This window comes from Aristolochia californica, unplaced genomic scaffold (assembly GCF_029961685.1).
Source record: "Aristolochia californica isolate CCGP_79_NKW_82.1479 unplaced genomic scaffold, dmAriCali1.0.hap1 SCAF_11, whole genome shotgun sequence".
In the NCBI taxonomy this organism is placed as follows: Eukaryota; Viridiplantae; Streptophyta; class Magnoliopsida; order Piperales; family Aristolochiaceae; genus Aristolochia; species Aristolochia californica.
The window spans coordinates 1,911,309-1,939,141 of record NW_027181782.1 but is presented as its reverse complement, the minus strand read 5'-3'; the positions used below and the strand labels follow the sequence as shown (position 1 = coordinate 1,939,141).

Here is a 27,833-nt window from a genome sequence, read left to right as displayed (position 1 = left end):
CCCCACCCTAAAAATAAATAAAAATTCTTGACCACGGCGGACCGATCGAATACATAGATCATATTCAGCTTAATTTTCTGTTCTTAGAGAGATCTACCAACAATTGTATATATCGTCATGTACAGCCCATACAGATGTAGTAAAATTGACCGCATTACCACCCATATATGTAAAGAGAAAGAGAACAAGCATTCTTTCAAAGTAATGCTAATAGAGGGAACTGGGAGAAACACATACGGAGGCAAGAAATATTTATGCTGGCCTCATTCAAGGGAGCTTCAGGTGAGGAGGATGAGCTACAAAAACTCCACCGGTTTCTTGGCTACCTCCGAGCTGTGTTGTAGCTTGTGAGCTTCATTGGCCTGAGCTGGATTGATGTGTAGACACTGCTGATGAATTCATCTCATCATGAGTCATAGGAAGCAGGATTGCATCAACCCCTCAGCTGACACCAGGTTGAATCATTGGGAAGAAGGACCAGTTGGCCCCTTTTTCTGGTTGTGTGCTTATAACTTTCTCGTTAGCCCACCAATCTGACCCAACTGATGGCTCCACGGATGCTCCATCTGAGTTGTCAAAGTTGAACTCTTTAGAAGTTCCAAACGATGGTTGTTGGCCCCGGGCTTTTACATGTGCTGATGCTCCCTCCTCTGTTGTCTTTGAGGACCCACAAGTCTGGTCGCACTCTGTAGCATTCTTTGCATCTGTGGATGGATCATCTCCTTCTGCTTCGACATCTACAGGAACTGACTTCAGTTCAGATATGGACTCCTCTCCACTGTCTTCCTTTTTTGCTGAACAGCTAGCAATCGCATCGCCACTCAACTCGAATGAGACCCTGTGGCTTATAATGAGTTCTTCATTTTGGGCTCCATTCTCTGAATTGGCAAGAGATGCAATTGCAGATATTTGATCTTCTAAGCTCTCAGGGCCTACAGGTTTGGCATTATCTTTGTGAATGGACTTGCGCAACGAGAGTCCCTCAATGCTGAGAAGTTTGGGTGGACCACCCGAGGAGAAAGTAGGAAAAGAACAACTGCTGGACTGGAACTCGACATCAGGGAAGGGAGATGAAGTGCCTGAACCAGAAATTGCAGAGCTAGGGGAAATGAGGTGGCCAACAGGACTCCCTGGGTACAACTGGTAAGATTGGAACTCATACTGCGACGAAAGAAACTGTCTACAAACTTCACGAGACTTCTGTTTGGATTCCAGTGAGGTCAGAAGATGAGCAAAAGGAACTTCAGGGGATGAGGGAGTGGTGAGATGGACTGGCTCAGGTGGAGGAGTTAGTGGGGCTGTGGAGGGTTCAGTAGTGAAGGTTGAGAATACAGGAGGTGAGACAAGCTGAGTTTCATGGGCATAGGGACCAATAGCAAATATAGACTGAGGTCCACGGGGAGAATAGACACTGGCAGATAGAGATGTGAAAGATAGTAATCCTGCAGGGGACTGGGTGGCAGATGGAAGCTCAGATTGGAGGAAAGAAGCAGGGGAAGAAGGAGGAGCAATGAAGGGCAAGACAAGAGATGACTGGTGAGGTAAACTATCAGAAGCAGCAGGTCCTGCAGGCCCAGGTAAATTTGATTCAGGAACTAGAACAGCATGGCCAATACGCTTTGTATGCCTCTGGGATCCAAAACACCAGTATATACTCCAACAACCACCCCATCTTCTCTTCTGCAACAAATCCAAAGATTTTCAGAAACCCAGACCCAGTTGAGCAAACAATAATGAAATAATTTCCCAAAACAGGAAGATAATGGATCATCACAAAGCATAAACATTCTGTTTTACGACCATCAACAGCAAACTCTCATAAGCTCACGCAACCAGATCTCGTTTCGCCACTATCTAGCCCCAAAAATCAAAATTTCAGACAAAAACTCAACTCCAACAACTAAAATCACACCGATCTCGAACTTCCTAGCCAAACTTCAATCAATCACTCGAAAAAACATGTTAAATTCGATTCTACTGCCAAATCAAATTACCAAATTTTCCGCAAACAGAACACAAACACTAGAAAATACTGAAACGATCCCATCCAAATCTTTAAACAGAAACACCCAAAAAACGAAAAGAAAAATCCGATCTACCAACTCACCTGAGCCGTATCCGGTTGGACTCGACTCTCCGCAGTGATGATCGCAGTCGCAGCAGCATTTATCGTCTCAACACTGTTATTCACTCCCCTCATCGTTTCTCACCTCAGAAACACCCCAAAAGACTCAAGAATTCTGCTCCAGCTCCAATCAAGTTCAGGAATCCAAGCACAGGCGACAGAAACCGCAAAACGACGGCCGAATTCGAGACACAATTGCAATGAATCCGTCGTCTTGGCTGTGAAACTTCGATCGGAGAAACCGAAGAGGAAGTGAGCAGAAGAAAGAAACGACTTATAGTCCTTTTTTTCTGGTTTTTGTTGGAGAATTTTCACTTTCGGTTTCGTGAAAAGGAATCAAATGAAACGGATGAAAAATGAGAGAAGAGTTGGAGGTCAAACACGGCAATAACTTGACCTACAAAAGGGTTTGGTGCGTAGGATTAATCTCTTTCCGATGACTCTTTATGATATCCCGATATTACCCCTAAGATTAATTGTCTACGTGCGCACGTTTACGCCCTCCACTTTCCGAAGTCGGTGTCCGCCCACGGCGCATCCCCCTCGTGCGCCCTCCATGGGCCCCACCCACTTTCCCTACGCGACTCCATAAAAAACTACTTTCCCAGTCACTTTTTCCGCCGTTTTACAATCATTTCCTAATGTTTACACTAACGTCCCGAAAAGTAAATCCCTCTGGAAACCGCTTTTCACCTTTTTTAACTTTTTTTTTCCGTTCCATTGATTACATTTCACCTGGGGAATGAGTGGAAAGACTTTTCTGGAGTTTTTGTGGTTTTGCGATTTTTCCAATTTCTACCAACCGGGTCTTAGGGCGTTACGCGGCGACTTTAAGCGTGGGCCGGGGAGAGGGGGAATGGATAATGCAGGCCAACTGGGGAGGGGGTTGGACATGCAAAGGGGGCCTACATGTTGTGTGTATTTCCTAGCATCTCACATGGTTGCTAGTGGGAGTTTTGTTCTTTGTGAAAAATTTGTATATAATATTGAACTGTTCAACCTTGCTTTTAATTTCTCATTGTTTTTATATGTTTAGTACAAAAGCCCCTTATTAGGGGTGGGTGTCCTAAAAAATTGAGACACAACTCCCCTAGGTCTATCAGAAACATCTACCTTGACACACTACCAATACATGAAATGTGTTTATATGCTTAGTGAAGAAACCTCTTATTAGGGGTGGGTATCCTAAAAATTTGAGACACAACTCCCCTAGGTCTCTCTAAAACATCTACCTTGACACACAACCGATATATGAAATGTGTTTATATATGTTTGGTAAAGAAACCTCTTATTAGGGGTGGGTGTCTTAAAAAATTTAGACACGACTCCCCTAGGTCTCTTGGAAACATCTACCTTGACACACAACTGATACATGAAATGTGTTTATATGCTTAGTGAAGAAACCTCTTATTAGGGGTGGGTGTCATAAAAAATTGAGACACGACTCCCCTAGGTCTCTTTGAAACATCTACCTTGACACAACCGATACATGAAATGTTTTTATATGTTTAGTGCAGAAACCTCTTATTAGGGGTGGGTGTCTTAAAAAATTGAGACATGACTCCCCTAGGTCTCTCTGAAACATCTACCTTGACACACAATCGATACATGAAATGTGTTCATATGTCTAGTGAAGAAACTTCTTATTAGGGGTGGGTGTCTTAAAAAATTGAGACACGACTCCCCTAGCTCTCTCTGAAATATCTACCTTGACACACAACCCATACATGAAATGTGTTTATATGCTTAGTGAAGAAACTTCTTATTAGGGGTGGGTGTCCTAAAAATTTGAGACACGACTCCCCTAGGTCTCTCTGAAACATCTACCTTGACACACAACCGATACATGAAATGTTTTTATATGTTTAGTGCAGAAACTTCTTATTAGGGTGGGTGTCTTAAAAAATTGAGACATGACTCCCCTAGGTCTCTCGGAAACATCTACCTTGACACACAATTGATTCATGAAATATTTTTATATGTTTAGTGCAAAAACCTCTTATTAGGGGTGGGTGTCCTAAAATTTTGGAAAACGACTCCCCTAGGTTTCTCTAAAACATCTACTTTGACACACAATCGATACCTGAAATATTTTTATATGCTTAGTGAAGAAACCTCTTATTAGGGGTGGGTGTCTTAAAAATTTGAGACATGACTCCCTTAGGTCTCTCTAAAACATCTACTTTGACACACAATCGATACCTGAAATATTTTTATATGCTTAGTGAAGAAACCTCTTATTAGGGGTGGGTGTCTTAAAAATTTGAGACATGACTCCCTTAGGTCTCTTTGAAACATCTACTTTGACACACAATCGATACATGAAATGTTTTTATATGTTTAGTGCATAAACCTCTTATTAGGGGTGGGTGTCTTAAAAATTTGAGACACGACTCCCCTAGGTCTCTCTGAAACATCTACCTCGACACACAATCAATACATGAAATGTGTTTATATGTCTAGTGAAGAAACTTCTTATTAGGGGTGGGTGTCTTAAAAAATTGAGACACGACTCCCCTAGGTCTCTCGAAAATATCTACCTTGACACACAACCGATACATGAATGTGTTTTATGTGTTTAGTGCAGAAACCTCTTATTAAGGGTGGGTGTCTTAAAAAATTGAGACACGATTCCCCTAGGTCTCTCTGAAACATCTGACTTGACACATAACCGATACATGAAATGTGTTTATTTGTTTAGTGAAGAAACCTCTTATTAGGGGGTGAGTGTCTTAAAAAATTGAGACGCGACTCTCTTAGGTCTCTCTGAAACATCTACCTTGACACACAACCAATACGGTTACACCAAACACTAATGTGAGCCAATAGACCAGTTTTTTATTCCAAATACTTGCTTTTAATAATTTAAGTATGCGAACAAAAATATCTCTAATCTTCAATAGGTTTTAAATCATTACAATGAGGGGAATTGGGTGCATTTAAGTCTGGACCACGAGTCTAAGAACAATGTCCCCATGGTTGTCTCCTTCCACTTTGGCGTGACGCGTTACAAAATAAGACTTGCTTTTGTCACGCCTAAGGTTGATTGATGCGTGATAGATGTAGACTTCGGACTAACACGCGCACGTGTTGATGCGTCAGCTCGAGTGCGGAAACCAGATATGTTCATGTATCAAATCTGGCTCTAATTAATTATTCCTTAATCACTAGTTTAATTATTCCTTAATCACTAGTTTAAGGAGTTTAGTCATGCTTAGATTCCAAGGCTAAGATAACCATGGGCCCACAACAAACTTCAAAGGTTACTTGTCTACCTACCCTCTAAATATGGTATAATTATTGGATTTTTTTTCATATTTATTAGTAAAATATTATTTATTTTAAATAACTAAAAATTTTAAACTCCAACTAAGAAGGAATAATTCTAGTTTTAAATATAATTTTAAAAATAATATGAATAAAATCAACTATAAAATAGTTATTTATAATATTATTTACAGGAATTTAAATATCTAAAAAATATTTTTAATTATAATTAATAACTTTCAAATTTTATCGGTTTCTCTTAAATTATAATTTTGCTCTTGGGATGAGTTTTTATTTAAAATAAACTTCAAGAAAAATATTAACCAAATAAAAAATAATTTAATAATAATATTTACATACCTATGTAAATAGTTAATATCCATCAATTAAGTTTAAATTATTGCGTGAAAAAATATATAGATATTTTAAATATTTGATCCGGTATTGATCTAGGGCATGGAGGTGAAAGGTTGAACTCATCCTTACTTGATGTAGGTTGGGTCGGAAAAATTTAGGGCTTTCAGGCCATGCTTTGAAAATATATCTAACGGGTCGTTACTTGAATATTTAAAAAGAATGATCACCGATTTTCAATTTGTTCTTTACTTAACGAGGGAAATAAGAATGGCCAGCCCTTAATCAGTTTTATTTGACAGATACCATGTATAATAATTAATGCCAATATGTGACACATATCAATATGTCATGTTAGAGTTTGGTTAAGTGGGATGTCACCATTAATTTGGTAAATGGAGGTTCTACATTTGGTGAAAACTTGCTCTTAATGGCCTAAATAATGGGCTTAGAAGCCAAGGTGATATTGGCAGCTATGTGAGGGGTGCTTTCTATTATTGGTTCTAATGGGTTACATTATTGAAAAGTTAATTATTATGTGGAGGTAGCTCACTTGAATTTTTATTTAATTGGATTTAAGCTTGTCAATGAGTTGGTTGCATGAAGCAAAGAGGCTCATCTTCATAATTGATATTGAATGAATGAAAAAATAATTTTAAAAGGGTTTTTTTTTTTGTGAAATGAATGGCGGATGGAATAGTCAAAATGGGTATTGTTAAAATTTTATAAGTTGAATATTTTTATTATTTTTATTTAAATATATTTTATTATTTTTTATTATTTTCATTTGTTAATTTTATGCTAAGGAGGAACAAATATTAACTCCATATAAACTGATGAGAAAAGAAACATCTTGTGATATTTTTTAAAAGGGACTTTTACCCAAATATTAGGTTTAAATTTTTTATTTACCTAAATAACAACCTTTTAAACTTATTTCTAAAATTGCAGGACTTCAACCTTTGAATCCAAGCGCGATCGGCCAACTTCCGACATTAGCAAAGTTTGTCCACGTCGTGCTACATCACCCTGTCCATTAAGGAAACGGAAAAAAATGGGAAAAGGAAGAATTTTAGGTTTTAAGGCACAAGATTCATTAACATCCTGTGTAGTTTGGAAAATAAGTTTGAAAAGTCAAAAAAAATAAAATTTAAATCTAGTATTTGGGTAAAGTTTCTTTAAAAAAAATTAAATATATATAATATTTGTATTATCAATTAAATTATAAAATATTTATTAGATCTTCTATTTACCAATTCATTTACCTATTTATCGATTAAACCACTAGGTATATAAATGTTTCTCACTCATTTTGAAAGAAACAAGTAATAGAACAATTACCCGATATTCGAAACAAGTAATGGAACAATTACCCTTACCTTACCCTAGATTAGAAGACAGTTTAATTGCACAACAAGTTGAGTAATAAGATAAGTTGAACCAAAGAATAAAATATATTAACCTAAAGTGTATACAAATAAAAATTATAATATTTAAAATTGGAACACATTATTGCTTAGTGTAAATGGATAAGTTGGTAATTTGAACTCTTAATTCAATCTACATGAACGAGCTTTATTGATCCTAAAATTGAACTAATTACCAGATTTGAGTCTCTTACATCCCGTAACAGTTTGAGCTTGTTGGTTGTTATGTGACCTATGATGAGGGAACTTCTATCTCATCAAGTATTTGAGGAATTTGATTTTTCCGTTTCGATCAAATCCCTTCAGACTTGCCTTGAGTCTAATCACTAAACTAGCAAGTCTCGATTTGATTCGATCAATCCGACTTGATTGATCCGACTTACTCTATCTGTCCTTAATTAACAGTTCTCAAAATCAAACTGTACAAAATGGAGTCAATTCTTTGTAAGCCGCCTTTTAAATTTTCTACCGTGATAAATGGAGATTTTCTGCTTCCTCTAGCTGTAAATGAAATGGCAAAAATACCCTTAACAGTCGCCCTGCTCGAGCTGTTCCTCTCTGGTCAGTAATCGGAAGTCACTGTATTCTGCTTACATCTATTGGTCGGAAATCAAAGGCGAAGAGGAGACCACATCTCTTCACTAAGTTGGCTGAAGTCATGGCCTCTGCAACTCCCTTTCCCACCTTGACATGTTCAAATAATAGAAGAATTAGCAGTTTTGCTTTCTCTGCTACTCCTCTTTTATACCCCAAAAACGCGAAATCTCTCTTTTCCACTTCAAGTCCCAAATGGGGTTTGGCTTTGTTCTCGCCATGGAATGGGTTGAAGCATCTGGGCATCTCCGTCAGGCAGAGACCAGCTAAATATGGTACTTGTGCGATTTCCTTTGTTCTTCTGTTTGGACTATATTCTTTCCAGTGTTTGAGTCGATAGTTTTTTATTGGGCTTTGTTTTATGTAACCGATTTGGGTGCGATGGTCGCTAACTAGCTATTAGTAACGCTTGCCTGCGGCTGCTCTGTCCTTTGTATCCTTGCCCTATTTCTTTTCTCTCTGTGCATTATTTTTGTTTTTGTTTCTTCGTATTTGGGTTTCTTAGGTTCTCTTAGTTTTTAATTTATGATTCTTTTTCGACTGGCTAACTATTTGTACGCTTTATAGACAGGAGTTGGCCCTTTTTCTCCTGTTCTTTCCCAATTCTTTTTCGTGTCATTTCTTCAATATTTATTTGTGGGCAGCCTTACTATTCCCATTACTTGATTTATGTCTTTAATGCATGTAAAATACGTATTTCACTCATTCTCATTTGGTGCTTGTAGAAAAGAAGGGGAAATGCCGAGGTATGGTTGTTTATGCTTCCTTGTTTGGAGTTGGAGCTCCGGAGGCTCTTGTAATTGGAGTGGTAGCTCTGTTGGTTTTTGGTCCCAAAGGCCTTGCAGAGGTCATCTTTTCTTCAGCATTTCTCTCTCTATACTTTTTCTTTTCATTGGTTTTTATTTTCCCAAGTAATCGTGGTTTTAGCTCATGTAGCCTCATTTACATTTAAGCAACTATGATGTAGTAGTAATGGATATCTATTTTTTTGCTTATTGTAAAATATATTGTAATGTTTTTTTTTAAAAAAAAAGTTGTAATCTGCATGGCTTCTTTCTTCTAAGAACTCTGTCCTTGTGTGTCCAGTTGAGGGGGAAGAGGATTATAACGCCTTCCTAGCATGACCAACTAAGATAAGAATTACCATACCAGCTGGATTTGGTATATTTGTGAATGACACACTAGCAATATCTGCATTTATTGCTTGACTTTCAGTTTCTTACCGTAGCATTGTCTGATTTCTTGTACCCTATTCGACCCATATAACCTTGAAAATGTTGAGGTTTTTCCCAATTGAAAATTTTGATAAATAGTGAACTCCATGACAGAATTAGATTCCGAACTAGGATTTAAATCTTTCATACGTTGTATTCACCTTATATATTCTTAGATAGTTGTCTAGTTACTGTTAAACTGATTGTAGGTCAAGGCTTCATTTTGTAGAGAGTGAAATCAGGGAGGGAAAGGTTCATGAAGAAGGAGAGAATTAAGATGAGTTTCTTCTTTTTTAGGACAAGAATTAAGATGATTTCAGGAAGTTTAGAAGAAAACGATAAGTGAATTGGACCTTGGCTCAATGGCCACGTCGGGGAGTTTCTAGTATAAGATCTTGGGTTCGATACTCACCAGGTAATGGTTCCGGATTCAAAAAAATAACCATGAAAATAGAGAGAAAGAGACAAATCAAGAGCATAGAGGGAGAGGTTTCTGTCAAGCAGATTTGGTTTGAGCTGCAACAATTTTTTTTTTATGTTGTGTTATTAATATCCTGATCTCATAAATACACATTACAAGGTGAGTTCTTTTTTTTTTTTTTTGGAAATGGTAAGTGGCTTTAGTTGAAGTATCAAATCAAGTTTAGAGTACAACATATAGGACAACTTAGGATACAATCAAGACCCAATTTAACTAGAGGATTAGAGAAGGTCCAAAGCAAAGGGAAGTTTTGGCTGCACCAGATTTAGCAAAGAGATCAGCAGCTGTGTTGGCTGATCTGGTTACTTTACTCCAGGCAATATGCCATTTGGAACTGAGATTTGAGACTTCATCAAATATGTGCCTGAGATTCCACAGGGTAGATGTCTTCTTACTTGTCCAGCCAATAACCAAGGCTGAATCACATTTTACTATTAACTGCCCTTTGAAGTTCTGTTTGAATAATTTAATTCCAGCCAAAAGGACTTTTGATTCTGCCTCATTTGAACTGCAATGCCCCAGCTGGACCTGAGAAGGCAAGAAGCACCTTCCCTGCATTATTTGGAAAATCAGAGCCATATTTTGCATCTATCACCTTTCTCCATAACGAGTCTTTGTCTGAAGCATATCTCCATGCCCATTTGGTGAGGGCTGAGTTCATGTCCTTGTTTTTTCTGATTCCAAAACCTCCATCCTCCTTTGGCTTGCATACTTGACCCCACTTGACTAGGGGATACTTAGAACTGATTAGAACTACCTCACCAAAGAAATTTGTGCTTAAGGGCTTCCAATTTTGTTGCTTTACTTGCTGGACATGTCATTAAGGACAAGAAATAATTCAGAATTCCTTTTAAGGTGGCTGTAATTAGCGTGGTTACCTGCCTCAGATAGAAGTTGCCCTTTCCAAGAGTCCATCCTTCTTTGACATCTTTCTATAACCAGCTGCTGTAGGTGTTTTGTTACCCTCCCAAAAAATAGTGGTAAAACCAGGTAGGATGTTGGGAATCCTAATGACTTATAGCCAAGTATTTAAGCCCTCTAATTCTCCATGGTATCTCTTAGATTAATTCCCATCAAGCCTTGACTTGCCCCAATTGATGCTTTGGCCAGATATGATTTCATACAAATTCAGCAAAGCTTTTTAAGTTCAGGATTCCTTCATGCTGTCCTTCACATGACAGCAATGTATCATCTGCAAACTGTAAACTTGGTACCTAAAGCTGCGGGTCACTGATGCTTAGCCCTGCAATCCATCCTCTATGCTACCCAGTGTAAATTAGGTAGCATATGGTCTCATTAACTATATTAAAAATAATAAAATAAGGTAACCTTATTCTAACACAATAAGTCCTTCAAATGGTAATTCATTACAGGACATGTCCTTACACTCTGAACAATTCTTTTTTTCAAAAAAAAAAAAAATTCTGAATCCTTTCATATTTCTCTTTCATTGTTCTACTACATTCTATTTGTAACCTGGGGGATGGAATCCCCTACTTACATATTATATGTTTCATACAGTAAATGTGTTTTTCAATTATCTTAAAGTGAGAATATCTACATACAGGTTGCTAGGAATTTGGGCAAGACTTTGCGTGCTTTCAAACCTACTATTCAAGAGCTTCAGGTACATAATTTTCGAATTATTAATCATTGGGCATTGCTCATGTACCCCTTTAGAGATGGACCATGAATTTTTTTTAAGATGTTGTTACTTCATTTGAGTGTACTTTTAAGGCTTCAGTTGATTCAGCAAATAACGTTGAAGGAAGATATTGAGGAACCGGGCAAAATAAACTAGCAAGTGAGAAGATTAGAAGAAACAAAGGAAGAAGAAGTTGTGATGCTAAAATTGAGAGCTGTCAACGTTTTTTTGTTGTTTGAAAGCTCTAGTTTGTTTTTTTAAATGGAAAAGCTCTATTTTGTTATTAAGATGACTCAGGTAGTGAAACAAAAAAAAACAAAAACAAAGACCAAAAAGTGCCCATTGGGCTAATAGATACATCAAACATAAAACAAGATTTTGACAAATGCGCCTATACCAATTTGTGTAACACTTCCCATCAAGTTGCGGATAAATGTCTTGAAGGCCTAGATTTGAGATGAAAATGAATAATACCTGTCGAACTGAGTGTGCCTAAGTGCCTTGAGCTATTGAACTCATAAAACATAATTGAATGGTGAGAAAATATGCCTTTATGCTGTCAATACATGTGACAGATTTGAAACCGAACACAATCTTGCTGGTTAGAGGTTACCCTGTAGTTCGTTGTCTTTTGTTTCTTCTGTGTTGTTGATTTTCGTTGAACAACCTTTTCTTTTCTTTTACTGCAAATCCCATATTCTTCTCCTTTTAAGTACATTTATGATGATTCCAAAAGAATAAATTAAGCCAGGTATAAGAGGGATTTCTAATGTCAAAGAAATCATAGACTTGGTAAAATTCAATTGAAATCCTGATATTCTTCAAAATTGTTATCAGTTGCAAACGTTTCAAGTGCTACAGTAATATTGCCTATGCTGCAGGAAGTCTCAAGGGAATTTAAGACCACACTTGAGCGTGAAATAGGTTTGGATGAAGTTCCACCACCTATGAATAATGCCCCTGCCTCCCCTGCCTCCTCAGATTCAACTGTTAAGGAGAATCCACTAACAAGTGTTGATCCAGGCGAGTATTTTACGCTTTAACAACTTATCTAGGTGATGAAATTTTTTTTCTGTTTTTTTTCTCTTGTTCACTGTAAAATAAACATTAAACAAACAAACTTTCAAAAGAAACTTTTAAAAAAAAAATGTTCCCAGAGCTGTTCATAGCCGCTTACAGTGTACTTCCTGGATGTAGTAGGGGTTGGTGAGATTGGAGTTGTTTTAATCCTTGAAACTTTGGTTTTATTGAGCCTACTTACTTGTGGCACGAAACGGGATATGGATGAAGTAAAAGTTAAATAGTAATTGCAAATGGAAGATCTATAATTTTCTGCCATATGGACTGGAGTTTTTTTTGGTAGGATCTGAGAATGAAATGGGAAAATTACATTATTCTATAGTGCCAAAAGGAGTTTTTCTTGATCTGGTGAAGCCTTGCAACTTCTTAATTTCCAATTTTCAAGTAAAAGTGTATTTTCAAAATAATTTTCAAGTTAAATGTAATTTTCAAATAATTTCTTTTGGTTACTGTGTTAGTATGATTTTCAGAATATTTGTGTAAAAGTGGTAATAAAGTGTACTAAGCTATAATCCCGTGGCTTTCAAAAAAAGAAGAAAGAAGAAAAATGGAACAACTTTGTTCATGAATTTCTATCCATCCGTATAATCATTAAGCATTTTGTTAGTGAGACTGCTTTCAGAGCACATGAAATCGATAGCTAGCTTGTATGAACCAGAATTTAAGGTAATAGATGAGGGACACCCCCCCCTCCCCCCCCCCAAAAAAAAAAGACAAAAAGGCAGAAGCACTACCTGAATCGGATGGCTTGTTCTGCCTAGTTATTCTGCAGCAATCATTGGTTTATTTTACCAATTGAGCTTGAACTGTTCCCACTATTCATGAGGTATGAATAGTGCTCCAAATGGCTTAACTGAACACTCAACAACAATACTTCGCACAAGCCAAAGAAGAATCTGGAGCTCTAAAACTTAAAACTTCAGGGAAAGAATTACCAGTCAAGCCCTAAAGACACTCATTTGTATTCCCTATAAAAGTGTAAAATTAAGAAGAGAGAGAGAGAGAGAGAAGAAGGCACACTGGCACTCATTAGGAGGTCTGAAATCAATCTTTCTTCTATTAAATAGTTACTTAAGTGATAATAGGACAAAGGTACATAAATGCCCCTCTTCCTAAACTCTCTACAAATTGAAATAACCTAAAAAAGCCATACAGCTCCCCTAGAAAGACGACCTTAATCCTACTCCTACTCTAGAGGAACAATTTGATAAGGGTGAAAATAACCATCCCTACCCATATAGATGAGACTTCCAAAATAGTTCTAAAATGTAAATGTCAAATTAACCTGTAATGCACCACAAATATAACACAGTGCAATGTTTCAAATTAACCTATTGGTTTGAAGCTTTGGTTTGCGTTGGGATTTACTGACCCTCTGGAATTGTTTTAATTCCACCCTCTGAATTAATGTTATTGATACAAAAGTGCTTCTTTTGCTTCTTATCATGATGTAAAGACTTAAAAAGGTGTCTACTAGTTCTTTTTCTATGGTTTAGTGGTCAATCATTTTGTTTCTGCTTTTTGTGTAGTATACTTTCTTTTTGTACATCTAAGGGACTTGTGAAGTTCTAACCGGTAACTTGGACTGCTCGTGATTGGGCTTAACGTAGTGATTTAGTGATTAGGAGTATGTCTACATGCTGCCATAATGAACTAAAAAATAAAGACCTATCAATAGAGATGTTGGGGGTGCTTTTTCCATACCCAAAATGTCTCTTTGATCTCAAGGATGCTAAATAACAGGTACATATTGTCTTTCATATTGCAGATGGGAACCCAGAATCTGTACAATCTACTGATGATTTACTCAAGTTTTGGGCAGAAGCATCTGCTAAATCTAGCACAACCACCAACCAAGAAACAGAAACTTCAGAGGCCAAAGCTTATCCAAATGAACAATTAGTAAAGGTAACAGAGGAGCAGCTTGCTGCAGCTGCTGTACAACAAGAAACAGAGAAACCGGCAGCCCCTCAAGAACAATCTCAAGGTTTGTGATCTTCACCTCTTTACCACTGTTTGAGCCTGAGATAGGATTTTATGGTTACAGCTCAATTGTGTATTTGCTATGGCTAAATCTGTTGATCTTTAGGCTGCAATTAGACTGCATGAGGAATTTGTTGCCTGCCCTATTGTCAGTTGCTTTCATGTTAACATACAAAACCTTCGGAAATTCCTTAATGCAGGATTTGATTTTGGTGTGCTTTGTTGTAATCCATTAGATATTAAGCTGTCCAACTGCCAATTTTTTTATTAATTGGTGCTCCAAGAGCTATCGTGATTACTTTTTTGCTATTTCTTATGGATAATGCTATTGAGAAGCATGTAGCTCAGAAGCCATTATGGGGGGTTTCTAGTGTAAGGTCTTAGGTTTGGGGGTCACCAGGGATACGAGTTTCAATAGATAAATATTTATATACACACCAGGCAGGCTTGAATTTCTCCTTTGAGAAAGATTTGAAAACTTTGATTTGTTCAGCTAGAAGCTTATGGTGATCCAAGTCGGTGTATCTCGATTCAATAAACAAAGCTTTGAGTTTTCAAATGTTCTGATGGCTGGTTCCCTTTCTCAATCTTATATACTTCTTATTTCTCTTTTTGGAATATGTTTTCTTGATAGCTCCTCCTGAGGTTGCTGTTGGAATACCTCCATCTGAAAAGCTGGAGAGCGAGAGATGAACATCCCAGCTGGTTAGACTTGGTAATATTAGCAGGATTTTTTTTTCTTTTTTCTGGTGGTTTAAAAGAGGTCACTGAGACCTTTTGAACCTCCATAATTTGCAGCGGCCCTCTTTGTGAGATATTTTTTGTATTATAGTGCAACAATGTAAAATCTAATTTCTTACCCCGAGTAATTCCTAATGTATTCTGATACGGTTTACTTGCATGATTTTCCTATTTTGTGTTAGAGGTCAGTTCCCACAAGACGATGGAGATATTAAAGCGACATTCAAAGTATTGTACTCTCTTTGACGAAGTATCTGGCACTATTAGGATATCTTCTTGGAGATTTTGGATATTACGTTCCATTTTTCTTATATTTAGTCTCACATTTCGAGATCCAACTGGTGTATTTACCAAACAAGGAACAACTTTCCGATCCTTTGTTGTTAGGGGTTTATTCCACTGATTTTGTTCTGGTTTCATCTTTTTTGTTAATATATACATCATTTTCTAAAAAAAATAAAATTAAATCAAAATATTGGAGAATGAGTTAAAAGTATGAAAAAATGATATAAAATATTAAAATTCTTTTAGTATTTCTAAGTCATGCTTGGTACTTCTTATTTCCACTTCTCTGTTCTGAACTTCACTCAGAGAGTTGCGAATGATATGTTGTTCTTGTGGAAGTGCAGTTAGTACTACATCTTCCGCTCCCACTTTTCCTCTTTAATTTCATTTTTTTTTAACCAGAAAATTTTACAACAAACATGAGGCAATGAGGCGAAGGAAAAAAAAGATACAAATTGCCTGCTTGCATTTATAATAATAAAGAACAAGAAAAGGAAAAAGAATTACAAAAGCTCTGCCGGCGCATTGCGCTGAACATCAATCACAACAAATTAACGGAATTGCGATGAGGATCAAAATCTAGGTGATCCGTACCTGATTGACCACAAGAAGGATTGAAGCCATAACCATCAAAAAATTTATCGTCGGCACCTCCCGCGTCTAGTGCCCCACCTTTCAAACCCCCCATTGGAGAAGCCCATGGAACAGGGGTTGCAGGCGTGGAACCAGAAGCTTCTTGGTTCAAACCGAGCTGGCCAATTGAGTTAGGGTTCTGAGGCGAGTGGACAGCAGGTCTTTTGTTAGAGGAGTTGGCAGTTGTTTGAATGGATGTGGATTGCTGCTGCTGCTGACTTTTTGCTGGCGGTGATTTGGGTCTGAGACTCTCAATTTCAGGGGTAGTCAGCACGAGATGAGGTGCATCAGGTGGTGGGTTTCGCCCACCACCACCTTGCCAAACCTTTGCATCCTTGTCAGCAAAATGTCTCACATATGCCTGCAAATAAGACATTGTCAGTTGAAGACAAACTGCTCATGAGTCTCAATACACAACCAACTTTTTCTTTTCAGTTGTCCAATGAGCCGTAAGTTTGCAAATTTGGGAGGAACCAACAAGTGATCTTTTTCACTTGAAAGCATATCCAATCATCTGGATAGTCTCCCCTCCATCCATGGAAAAGAAACTGGAACTAAACCTTGACCAGTAATTAGAATTGGCATGTCAAATTTCACTCCAATAACTACAAGATGCAGAATTTGGTGGTTATCATACCTCAGCATTGAAATTTGTTGAAGATAATCCTTTCCCTACAGTTAGCCAACCTGAACGAATGTTATGATCCTCGCCAAATAATTCAAGACGCCTTCGGCCTAGAGAGAAGTGCTCGATTATCCGGTACAAGTCTTCTGGTTTATTAGTAGCACCTGGTATTAAATGATCCAGAGGATTTAGAAGCGCCTCTTGAACAGCTAGAAAGTTTTCAACAGAACTATCTAGCCTCTTGAAATGAAGAAAATGAGGTGAATAAAGCCAAAAATTTCGAATAAAACTTTTTTTATTTTTGCAGTTTTCAACCAGCTAATATAGAAAAGTGAAAACTTTTCACTCAAAGAAGAGAGAGAGAGAGAGAGAGAGAGAGAGACAAACCATTAAGAGGTTCTTCACCAATAATAATGTCTGTGTCTATGTTGGCATGAATAATGTGGCCATCAGTGCTCCGACGTACAGTTCCTTTTATCCCCATCAAGCAATGTTCCTGTTCCGTATAACCAGGACCAATATTAGGACCACGTAAACCAGGACACCAATTTTAAAGCATGAAACACAGTTGATCACATAGAGCATTTTTATGTCCAACCTTTGAATGCTGAAACAATGTATGAGAATCATGCCGTAAACCTGAAGTTGAATTGGTTTTGGTTTTATTTGTCTTTACCCAACAAATGTCCTCGCACCGCCGAAATCCCCACTAGATACCAAGTGCATAACAGCACATTGAAAACAAGAAATAAGTTCTCATAAAGATAATAACTTTTCAAATTCAGCAAGCAGATGTACAGGTTGGTTAATAGAAGTACCTTCACAGCAGGCTCAAAACCAAGTTAGTAATTCTTACCTTCTTCAAGCATGCACGTCCCTGCTCAAGTCCCAGCCCGTCACCAACCCAAAGGAAGATAAAAGAAGGTGTATCGGCAATTGCCTGAAACAACAGATATAACTATTTTAAAAACGAAAAAATGAATAAAAATCTGGAAGAGAGTAAAAGAAGTCAATTCAGTACCTCAATCTTAAGATTCAGTATTTCTTCAAATGTCCAGTAGTCCATATGATCTGCACCACCAGGACATCGATGAACATATTCCTCCCATGGGGGGTCAACAAGAATGACATCAAATTTGGTGCCAAAGAACTCGGGGGACAACACAAATTCACGCAAATCACACTTGAAATACATGGGTGGTGTTGCAGATTTAGCCACAATTTCATCTTTCTTTTGGATAAGTTCCCTAAGCTTGGGGTAATCCTCCACAGTGCTTGTGAGCTCCAGCTCCCGGATGAAATTCTGGGGCCGCATACCAGTGTCAACAAAATTCTGCGAGTAGTCATTTTGCTCCCCTCTTGAAGGAGCTTTACCGGGTGGTCCACTAGTTCTGGGTGGCACCCAACCTCCTGCAGCTTTATCATGAGGGCTTCCACGGCCCATTGGCCCCATAGTATTAAATCCAGGAGAAACTCCCCTTCCAGGGACAGGCTGATTAAAGTACATTGCAGGACTTGGCCCACTACCCATATTAGGGGGGAAACGAGGTCCTGATGATCCTGGAGAAGGAACGGGTGCTAAACCAGGAGGTGCAGACAACAAATTCATATCAACACCACGAGCTCCAGGCCACATGAGATGCCCAGGAAATGGTTGAATAAATACACCTGGGCTGATTGGTGGACCAGGAGCTGGTGACATGTTTGGACCAATTGGCTGCATATGTCCTGGGGGCAAGCCCATGGGACCAATAGGAGGTCCCATCATAGGCAAAGGGAGTCCAATCCGTTGTGGGTCTCTCCCAGTTATTCTTCCACGTCCTCCTCTAATAATCCTCCCACCAACTTTAACAGTCTGCTGCCCATTTCTATTAAAAGACCCAAATCCTTGGTTGTTCCCAAATGGAGGCTGGGAGCCACTACTTGAGGTCTGACCAGCACCGGAGCGAGTAGAACTAACAGCCCCTTTCTGTCCTCTCCCTTTCTCTCCTTGCCCGTCAAAACTGTTCCTCCCGGAACCCATTACACCCTGGTCAAGCATAACAGATTCATCATCAAGATATCTATCCTGTTTATCATCATTAGGCCCATATATATCAGACAATCTTGATCTCTCATCGCGCTTGTACCCCCATTCATCATCGCTCCCACCACCAGCAAAATCATGATGAAGCCCTGATTCAGTTCTTCTTACTACAAAAGCAGACTCATCTCTTCCATACTCGAGAGATTTTGTTCTGATCTCTATTGAATCAGAGTTCTCATTCATGTTACCAAAACTTGACATCTTTGCAGTGTCAGGTGGCCGGCTTCTTTCTCTTCGATATCCAGGCTGTCCATGAAGCTTCTCATTCTCCATCCTCTCTCGTTCACGCTTCTGTGAATCCCACTCCCTCTCATAATCAAAATCACTATACCCATCTTTTAATTCTTTATCGTGCCGGCTCTGCTGCCTTTTTTTCCACCCATCTTTAGAACTTTCCCAATCTCTACCTCTTTCAGACCACATATTGCTATCTCTACCTTTGGATCTATCATCCCTGTGGCCTTCTTTCTCCCTTTCCCTCCCCCTGTGGGTTCCACTCCTTTCATTGTCAGACTCAGAGAAGCCTCGTTCAGCATCATCTGAATCTTGCCTTCGCCTCCCAGTCCTCTCCGGACTACGAGATCTATTAGAGACTCTCCGCAGTTCCCTTCCACTTCTATCCCTCAACCTTCCACGGCCATCCTCATCAGCATAGTCAGACTTCTCCCGACTTTCTCTATCGTCACGGCTCCCATGTGTGCTGTCTCGTTGTGACCTCTGTTTCTCACTTTTCTCCTCATGAACCCTGGAGCTCAGCCTGTAGGCACTAGAGTCAACATCTTCCCAGACCCTCCTCTGCTTATCATCTTTACCACCTTGAGTTCTTTCATCACGGGTGGAAAGCCTATTATCTTCTTCATGAGCTTCAGACCTGTTTCTGCCTTTAGTGTCTCCATCAACTCTTCGTTCGTCTCTGTTGCTTGATCTGCCTCCCTTCTCAGAGTTTGAATCTAGGACCCTGTTTTTGGCTTCAGAAATTTCAATTTTTCCATCAAGGTTTCTCTCTCTAGAGGCCCCTTGCTTATGATCTGAGCCTTTTCCACTCTTTAAATCAGCTTTATCTGGATACCCACTATCTTCAAGCTTTCTGGCTGAGTCAGGCTCATCCCATCTTCTTCTTGGATTCCTGTCCTGTTCAGGCAGACCATGACCTTTCTCCCTTCCACTTTCCTTCTTCTCTAAGTATTTAGAGTCTCTATCTAGCATCTTATCAACCTCCCCATCCATTAAAGCATCTGCCTTGCTTCTAGGTCTTCCCTGGGAGTTTTCATGAGAGGAAGTTTTTGTACTTGCTTTCTTGGATGAGTTTCTATCAATTTCATCAGGTCTAGATTTTCTACTGTTATCCAACTCTCTTTCAGGACCTGTACTGCCAGATTTCTTCTCAATATGATCCTCTTGACTTCTCTTTGCAGCTTTACTTCGAGACTCCTTCCTCACATCATAATCATCATCGTCACCACTGTCTGCTCTACTCGATCCTCCACCAGTTCTCTTCCTACCTTCTCTGTCAGAACCCTTTCTTTTGCCACTACTATCTCTTTCTTCAGCCTCTTCTGTGCCGCTATACTTGCGGGACTTGCTAGATCGGTACTTCCTCTTCTCAGCATCCTCCCAATCTTCCTCATCGTCAATCTTATCACTCTTCATGTCTGAATTCTTCTCAAAATCTCGTCTCATGTAATTCCAACTGGATTCACAAGCAACATTGGAAGTAATGTTCTTCATTAGATCATTTCTCGTTTTCTTTCCGATCTTAATACAAGTTCAAAACCAGACCAAGAAGAAATATGGAGAAGGCAACAAATTGTCTAACTCCAAAAAAAAAAAACACTATAGGATGATGAAATATAAGATACCTTGATAAGGTCAACCCTCCCAAACCAAACCAAAACTACTAAAAAAAAAGGTATAACAAAAGTTAAAAGTAAAGGAGAACTAAATGAAGAGTATGCTCAACTTGACACCTATCTTAAAACATTTGACAGGATTTGTGAACCATAGTGATGAAGATAAGAGGTAACTAAATACATCTGTAAAAGTTCTGAAACAAAAAAATAACAAACAGAGGTACTTCAATTCCACCTGCAGAGCTAACTTTATCATAACCAACGGTTAGCTGTGCAATCTTTGTTATCATGCAACTCAGAAGTTGTTTCGGCACGGTGAAGAAAATGAAATAGATGTGCTATCGGGAGGTAGATTCTATAGGGAGCTCCCATCAACATCTATAACAGCAAAAAATCGCACTCTATAGTTGTTTCTTCTCTAAAAATCCAGACCTAAATTTTTTGGGCAGTCGAAACAAAACAACCACTGAACAAAAACTAACCTAAATATGCATAAATTAAAAGCTAATCATATTCTAGCAATAGTAAAATACAACACGTAGCAGAAGCAGCGTATCACAATCCAATTTTTTTTCTAGTAAAAAACTGCACAAATTCCCACAAGACTGTATCTAAGCGAGTATAACCAGAAACTCCTCACCAGAAAAAAACCCATAATCTCCCATAAAAAAATCGATTCAACTCCAACGACGCTCAAAAGCCACTCAACCACAGCCCTAACACCAAAATTACCACAACCAGTACTACCCTCTCAAACCGAAACCCTAAGCAAAGCGAAAACCCGAACTTCCGTGTGAGAAGAAACCACACAGATTCAAATCCGCCAGAGCTCAGAATAAACCCTAGAACAAGTGAAGGCAGGTGCTAATGAAGGCAGACTAACCTCAGATTGAAAACTCAGGATCGAGGAAAACCCCGACAAAACTTCACAAGCCGGACGCTGCTGTTATCGCTACGCAGTTCTGAGACGTCTGTGGGGGACGAGCGAGAGAGATGTAGAAAGAGGAGAAGAGACCCCGAAGAGAGTCCTCCCACTGTCCAGGCAGAAGAAAAATGTATGCTCTTCGGGCGAGAGAACGTAGAAATTAGAAGGGCGTCGCCCCGCTTCGGTATCGAGTGCCGGAACACGTGTGGCGTGGTGGGTCCGGGGCAACAAGGCTGGACATGCCTCTGGGCGGTTAGATTTAAGTAGGGTCCCACTGGATATTGATATAGAACTCCTGATTAAAACTATAAATATCTATATAAAAATAAATTTTTATAATTTAAAAAAAATAAAAATTTATTAAAAGTCAATAATCTAAAAAATTAAACATGATTTTAGTTCATTATATATATATATATATACACGTGGCCTAATTTTCATAGATATTTCATTAATTTCCAAATTATAAGTATCAAAACTTGTTCAATTTCCAAGCTAAGTTTTAATAGACAACAAAAAAAATTACTAAGTTTTAAGTTCTGTAAGGTCTAACTTCCAATTTGATCATTTGATTCAATCTCCATGAATTTGGTCCGAATCTTGCTTAATCCAATAGATGTACTACAACTTTATTTGGTTGACTACTCTAGATTCTTAACTAGTTTTTACTCCTTTTCTGTCCCCTATATTCTCCTTCTCCCTTTGATTATATAGACATGCAAGGATAAAAACGATATATAACAAGACTAATTTTTCTTCCCATGTGATAACTCATCTTATCCATTTTCACCTCCTTTCCTTAGGTAAAACTGTCACTTATCACTTACGTGTCCAATCGTAATTAACACCTATCTCAATCATCCAATCATGTTTAATACCAAATAATTTTTCGTATTATACCAAATAATTTTTCATATTGGATAACCCTCTTGATAAAACTTTTCGTATAATTTGTGCTACCTTCAACGTTGGTTTAAGAGAAAAAAGCACAAGATACAAGGTGTGGCATCAATTTCCAAGCTTCTCACTACGATTTTACGTACATCGTTTTATTAAAAATTTAACAATTGTAAGTAAGATCTGACCTCATTCTGAAATACGACACTACAATCCCTCCGCTCTGGGCTAACGAAACAAACATGTCAGCACCCTCTGCCCCACAATCACTGCCCCACTATCATCATCATATATTTGCGGTCATTCGGTGAATTAAGCAAGCACGGAATTGAACAATCATCAGCAAACATGAAATTCATGCTCCCTAGAATACCAGACAAGTATGAAAATGCAGGTTGTGTAGTGTTTGATAAAATGATAAAAGAACCTGTATAGTACACATTTAAGAGAAGCTTTTCTTGCTATCCTTTTGCCTCTCTCTCTCTTTCTCTGTGTCTAACCTGTAGTTTCGTCATCATCTCTATACTCGCAACGCTCACCCAGCCCACGGACCAGATGCCTTTTTAAATCATCACCTCAACGCTCAGCTGAAACACTGCCACGGGGAACTGGATTGCGCCGCTGGCCACCGACAAGAACATCCTTGAACCTTGACATAGGGCTCAGAAGTCGGTTCATTTTCTAACCATGGCAATCAATAACTTATCAATATCATTGCTACCCATTTATGTTATTGCAAACAGGAAAAGAATGAGGGAATAAAGATATAATTTTCCACTGCTAGCAACTGATGGTATCAGGTGCTAAATCAACTAGTAGTAATGCCTGCAACAGCCATTCTGGACAAAGGGAAAGAAAAAGAGAAATTCTTCCAGAAACCCTTTCTAACGATTTTAAAAGTTCAAAGACCTTTTGCATTTTCTTTTCTTACCTTCAGCTACACTCTTTTTCTTTTTTAAGTATCAATGTTAAGACTCCAACACAGCAACTCAAAATACTACCGACTCGTCCTACACAATCGTTCCAATCATGAGCTCTCGCAACACGAGACCATCAGAAAAACAGAAAAGCTGCATTAAAGCAATAGAGGGAAAAGAATATAAAAAAAGATCGAGTCCAAACTGATCCAATTTTGAGCCTACCAAACGACCACCATGAAAGGAAAAAACAAGCAGCAAAATCAATATAAAATGCTCTATAAAAAGAATATGGAGATAGTGGATGCATGTACCTCATCATGAACTTGCCAACTAAGCTGCTGAAGCTGCCATCTTTCCTGCTGCCACCTGTGTCCAAGAATTACAAGCCCCATTAAAGCAGCAGCAACGACAACAGACCAGAGTGCATTGGTCTCCTTAGCGTGAGAATACAATGTTGTAATATGCCTCTTCCACCATGCTTGACATGGGAGGTCAGGCTCTCCACCTTCATTTTCCTTTGTTGATTTGGGAGACTTTGACAACGGAGTAAGGGAATCTATATTCTGCTGAGACTGTTCATCAGGATCTGACATGACACTGCTCTCTGCTTCACCATGAAAAGGCCGGAATTGAGCCGCACTGTACATACTCCCCTCTTCAGCAACTAAACTAAGCCCTTGTAGGACCTTTCCTTCCTCAAAATCTGTGCCCTGTGTAGGTACACTCTTACACTTGTCATCAAAGAACTGAACTCCATGAACTTCACCCGTTTCTGTCAATCCCTTAATGTTCCAATCTTCATCACCTTTTGCAGGTCTACCCCCCTCCATGTGTGGCTCCACACCACAGGATTGAGTGGGGCATGTGCTTCCTTCACCAGCAGGTTCATTGTGAATCTCACCAATATCAGGTTCCATTGGTAGGTTCTCATGCTCATTAGGAGGAAATAAAAAATGTCCTGACAAGAACAAGGCACGAGCCGAATCCTCAGCTTCATTGAGCTCCTTATCAGCCGGCTCGGGTTCAATCTCCCTAGCGCCAGGAGCAGCAGCATATGTAGATGCTGTCAGTGACACAACTTCCCACTCATTTCCACGAGTAGAACTTTCCTCTCTATCCTTCTCTTCATCTGCCATTTGCACAGATCAAGTGTCGCCTATAAATGAATATGAAAAAAAAGGTCAACAACACAGTAGTAAGAAGAGTGTAAATCCATAATTGAAGATCAAACACAAGCACATCAAATGGGGAACAATGAAATACTTCATCAATGTATCCTCCTCAAACAATGAAATTTCAGGGGCTTTCAAGACATCATTAATGTCAACAGAATCACTTCTGCTACCTGACAACCACTAATTTGTTTTCATTCTCTATAATTAGCAAAATGTTATTGAAAGCAGGTAGAGACAAACAGAACAGCAAGGTCCAAATGAGAATATTTGCATTGAAAAAGGAAAAAGGAAAAAAAAGTTGAGGCACCAAAAGCACATTCTTTTGGATAAGGCCCTTAAAATTCTAATCAAAATCAGATAGAAAAAACTAATATACAAATAAAATAATAAATCTTATCTTTCAAATTCAAGAAATCGAATGTTTCTAAAGATCAGAAAAACCTAGCAGTATTATCACAGAATCAGGTGAGTCATCTTGGGTTTTGGACTGCCTTACGACAAATCCCTGCCAATGTCAGTTTAGCATATGTTTCCCATGGTAATCTAAAATTAGGGGCAATACACATGCTCTGATGCAGTACAAAAGAAGTTAACTGACTACTCCAGACACAATAGTACACGAAGACTTCAAAATTCATGGAAGAAAAAACTACTCCAGACAATAGATCACTTTAGACTGTTATTGCATGTAAAAAAACAGAGACTTTCTCTTGTTCCAATGAGTTCTCCTCACTCAATTAGAGAGAGAGAGAGAGAGAGAGAGAGAGAGAGAGAGAGAGAGAGAGAGAGAGAGAGAGAGAGAGAGAGAGAGAGAGAGAGAGAGAGACGTCAAAATTAGGAATACCAGGACATCCAGTTTTATGTGAAAGTTCAGTCAGTACAAGCAGTCTGGGCTAACACATGTGGCGTATCATTAGAATCTTCACTAAATCTGTGAAAGAATTAAATCCTTAACAAACAAAGGCAGGAAGAGGAATGTACTTCTACACGAAGCTCTGCTATCAATTCTGAAGCATTTCAAAGTTTTTGAAAAAAAAAAAAACCGCAAGCACGTAGTAATTAAGCATAAAAACCACAACACTTGATTACAAACTACTGCCACCAGAGAACTTCAAGCACTTCGATGAAAATGGAGAAAAGTCATTTAGCACAATGGAACACAGTCAAAATTCTCAAAAATTAGATACATGTGAATATGTTAATAGCATCATAACAACCAGAGCACCTGAATTTGACACCATATACCTCATAATTTCATCCACAACAACAAACAAACATCAACATGATAAAGTCATCGATTCCTTACTCACGTCGAAACTGATCATACAACAAGGAAAAAGAGAAAGCCAAGAACCAAAACCCTAAAATTCATAATAAATGCCAAACAAATCCACAATCCACCGACTCCGTGTCATCCAATACCCCGATCCCCAAACCTCTCTTACACACATGACCAATCACGAAAACCACGATCGTCCACAAATACAGCATATAATCCACAAAAATAAAGTCCGCTTGCGCAAATCCCACAGATCAATCCAATAACGTGATCCGGTGATAAAAAAGCTATATCAGCCGCGTTATCTAGAACAAAATTACCTTCAAAAGACTGCCGCAGTTATCTCCAGTGAGAGAGAAAGGCAATCAGGCAATCAGAGCTCTCCAGTGAAGTCTCCGGCGCTTCCCCGGCGAGATGGACAATAATGGGAAACGCAACAGCTTGACGGACGAATTTATGTGCAAATCCTCTGCATAGGAGAGTAGCTCGATCAGACGACTGGATCGACAAGTTGCACGCACTGCAATCAGTTAGTAGCACCGGCTGTAGCCGGTCTACCACGTCTCTGGCCTCCTTAAATATCTCCTTTAAGTAATCATTATAGTGCAGGATAAGCTTCAAGGACTTTGGGCCCCCATCGATCTATGATATGAGATGGCCCACAATGTGGATCGTCTAAGGCAGTTATTTTTTGCTGTTCAGATTGCAATATAAGAAAGCGGGTCCCACAACACAATCACCGTTGGATTTTTTAACCAAATTTATAATCAATTGTTTGATCGAGCTCCAATAGAAGTGCACAAATCATTTTTCTAAATTCTTTTTTTAATCAAATAAGAGAATCAAAGATTCTGATTCATGTGATGGGCCCGTATAAAGTTTTGGTGGGCCCGTATAAAGCTTTCATTTATGGTCTTTTGGCATAGATTTAGCTCACGGAGAAAAAGAAAGAGACACCTGCTGAAAGAAAATATGAGGAATAAGAGGTTATCCACTTATGTCCTAACCCTTCCCTAAGTTTAATTTATAGATTAATCAAATTATAATATTATAATAATACCCCTAGAATTTAACCTAATTACATCAATGTCATTTATACTAGATAACTCTTTATTTATCATTCTGCCATCATTATAGGAACTTGTGGACCTTCTCCTTGGTCTATGAGCCTTGAACCCATCCTGCCACCACTGTGAAATAATTTTTTATTTACCATCCTGCCACCACTATGTACCGGTATTCTCCATGATCTATAAACTTTGAAGATGTGTGTGTCTTCGTTGATATTGTGAGAGAAAATCATGAACGCCATTATGTCATCCAACATTTATCACTCTAATTATCCAAGAACGGCCACGGATTCTCCTTCTTTGCTTCTTCTTCTTCCTCCCAGCTGTAATCGTTCTGTATGTTGAACACCTGCCTTATCTCCGCCACAGACTTCCCCTCCATTGTGTCGGCTACCTTTTGGCTAGCCATTTCCATCAGTTCCTTCAAAGCCAGACGACTAGCCACTTCCACCAGATCCTTCAACCTAGAAACTGTGCTGCCTCGATGAGGTCGATCAGGGTGTTCTGATCCACCCCAAGAAACTCCGTTTCCCAGGTTTTCAATTCTTCCCTGCCAGCTACATCGCCTTCTTCAATCCGTCTCGTGAAGTGCTGACGCTTTTCAATGAACTCCATCGTCATCTTCAGGACGCTGCTCTTCACGTTGGGCACTTGAACTCGGTTCTCGCCAGCGGCGTTGTTTTGGATCATGTTCTTTATTGTAGGCGACTGGAAGGCCAAGGCCTGCACTACTTCGACGGACTGCCCGTTGCTGGTATGCAGAGTCACGACGGCCGCCATTGTTTGCTGTAGGTGAAGAAGAAGAACAATAAGATATGGTGTTTGTGGAGAGGCTGAATCTGAATGGGTGCAAGCAAAAACATGCATCCAGTGATTTTCTATTAAAAGAAAAATTTTCCCAGAGGATCAACAGCAACTGCTTGATCAAACTAAAACTGAAATATACCACCAAAATAAAGCAGTTGATTTTACCTTGATAAAAAGGCACCATCAATTCTTGTCTTAGCGAATTGGGATTGAACACCTGACCTTGAAATTCACCCTCAAGAACTACACCTAGGTGCTTATTTTTCCATGCTAGAATCATGATAAAATTAGCTGCTTTGAGACCCTTCATTGAAAGGAGAGAAAGAAGAAACTAAGTAAAAAAGAGAGGAAAAAAAAAAAAAAACCTACA

General features: G+C 38.8%; 5 protein-coding genes across 7 annotated transcripts; 1 reads left to right on the top strand and 4 right to left on the bottom strand.

Annotated features, from left to right (window-relative positions):
- Window positions 1–135: 135 nt before the first annotated feature.
- LOC137944189 (uncharacterized) lies at window positions 136–2,500 on the bottom strand. Its single transcript, XM_068789764.1, has 2 exons — window positions 2,108–2,500; window positions 136–1,680 (listed from the first exon to the last, which is right to left on the bottom strand). The coding sequence occupies exons 1-2, from the start codon at window positions 2,198–2,200 to the stop codon at window positions 442–444; spliced, it is 1,332 nt and encodes a 443-aa protein (XP_068645865.1). The 5' UTR covers window positions 2,201–2,500; the 3' UTR covers window positions 136–441.
- A 5,281-nt stretch (window positions 2,501–7,781) lies between these two features.
- On the top strand, window positions 7,782–15,293 carry LOC137944588 (sec-independent protein translocase protein TATB, chloroplastic-like). Of its 3 annotated transcripts, none has more exons than XM_068790275.1 (7): window positions 7,782–8,042; window positions 8,493–8,614; window positions 11,030–11,089; window positions 11,989–12,130; window positions 13,956–14,174; window positions 14,805–14,885; window positions 15,101–15,293. In XM_068790275.1, exons 1-6 carry the CDS (start codon window positions 7,832–7,834, stop codon window positions 14,861–14,863), a joined length of 813 nt encoding a protein of 270 aa, XP_068646376.1. In that variant the 5' UTR covers window positions 7,782–7,831; the 3' UTR covers window positions 14,864–14,885; window positions 15,101–15,293. The 3 variants fall into 3 exon arrangements, with proteins under 3 accessions (XP_068646376.1, XP_068646375.1, XP_068646374.1); XM_068790274.1 differs by having other exon boundaries at window positions 15,094–15,293; XM_068790273.1 differs by lacking the exon at window positions 15,101–15,293 and having other exon boundaries at window positions 14,805–15,087.
- Window positions 15,294–15,641: 348 nt separating this feature from the next.
- Window positions 15,642–21,419, bottom strand: LOC137944194 (N6-adenosine-methyltransferase non-catalytic subunit MTB-like). The gene is made up of 7 exons (XM_068789769.1): window positions 21,274–21,419; window positions 17,476–20,230; window positions 17,311–17,394; window positions 17,053–17,163; window positions 16,842–16,950; window positions 16,467–16,618; window positions 15,642–16,190 (listed from the first exon to the last, which is right to left on the bottom strand). The coding sequence occupies exons 2-7, from the start codon at window positions 20,218–20,220 to the stop codon at window positions 15,738–15,740; spliced, it is 3,654 nt and encodes a 1,217-aa protein (XP_068645870.1). The 5' UTR covers window positions 20,221–20,230; window positions 21,274–21,419; the 3' UTR covers window positions 15,642–15,737.
- A 1,132-nt stretch (window positions 21,420–22,551) lies between these two features.
- On the bottom strand, window positions 22,552–26,067 carry LOC137944297 (ATG8-interacting protein 1-like). Its single transcript, XM_068789940.1, has 3 exons — window positions 25,907–26,067; window positions 23,444–24,288; window positions 22,552–22,893 (listed from the first exon to the last, which is right to left on the bottom strand). Exons 2-3 carry the CDS (start codon window positions 24,266–24,268, stop codon window positions 22,789–22,791), a joined length of 930 nt encoding a protein of 309 aa, XP_068646041.1. The 5' UTR covers window positions 24,269–24,288; window positions 25,907–26,067; the 3' UTR covers window positions 22,552–22,788.
- An 854-nt stretch (window positions 26,068–26,921) lies between these two features.
- Window positions 26,922–27,436, bottom strand: LOC137944538 (SKP1-like protein 11). The gene is made up of 2 exons (XM_068790221.1): window positions 27,253–27,436; window positions 26,922–27,160 (listed from the first exon to the last, which is right to left on the bottom strand). The coding sequence occupies exons 1-2, from the start codon at window positions 27,434–27,436 to the stop codon at window positions 26,922–26,924; spliced, it is 423 nt and encodes a 140-aa protein (XP_068646322.1).
- Window positions 27,437–27,833: the final 397 nt, after the last annotated feature.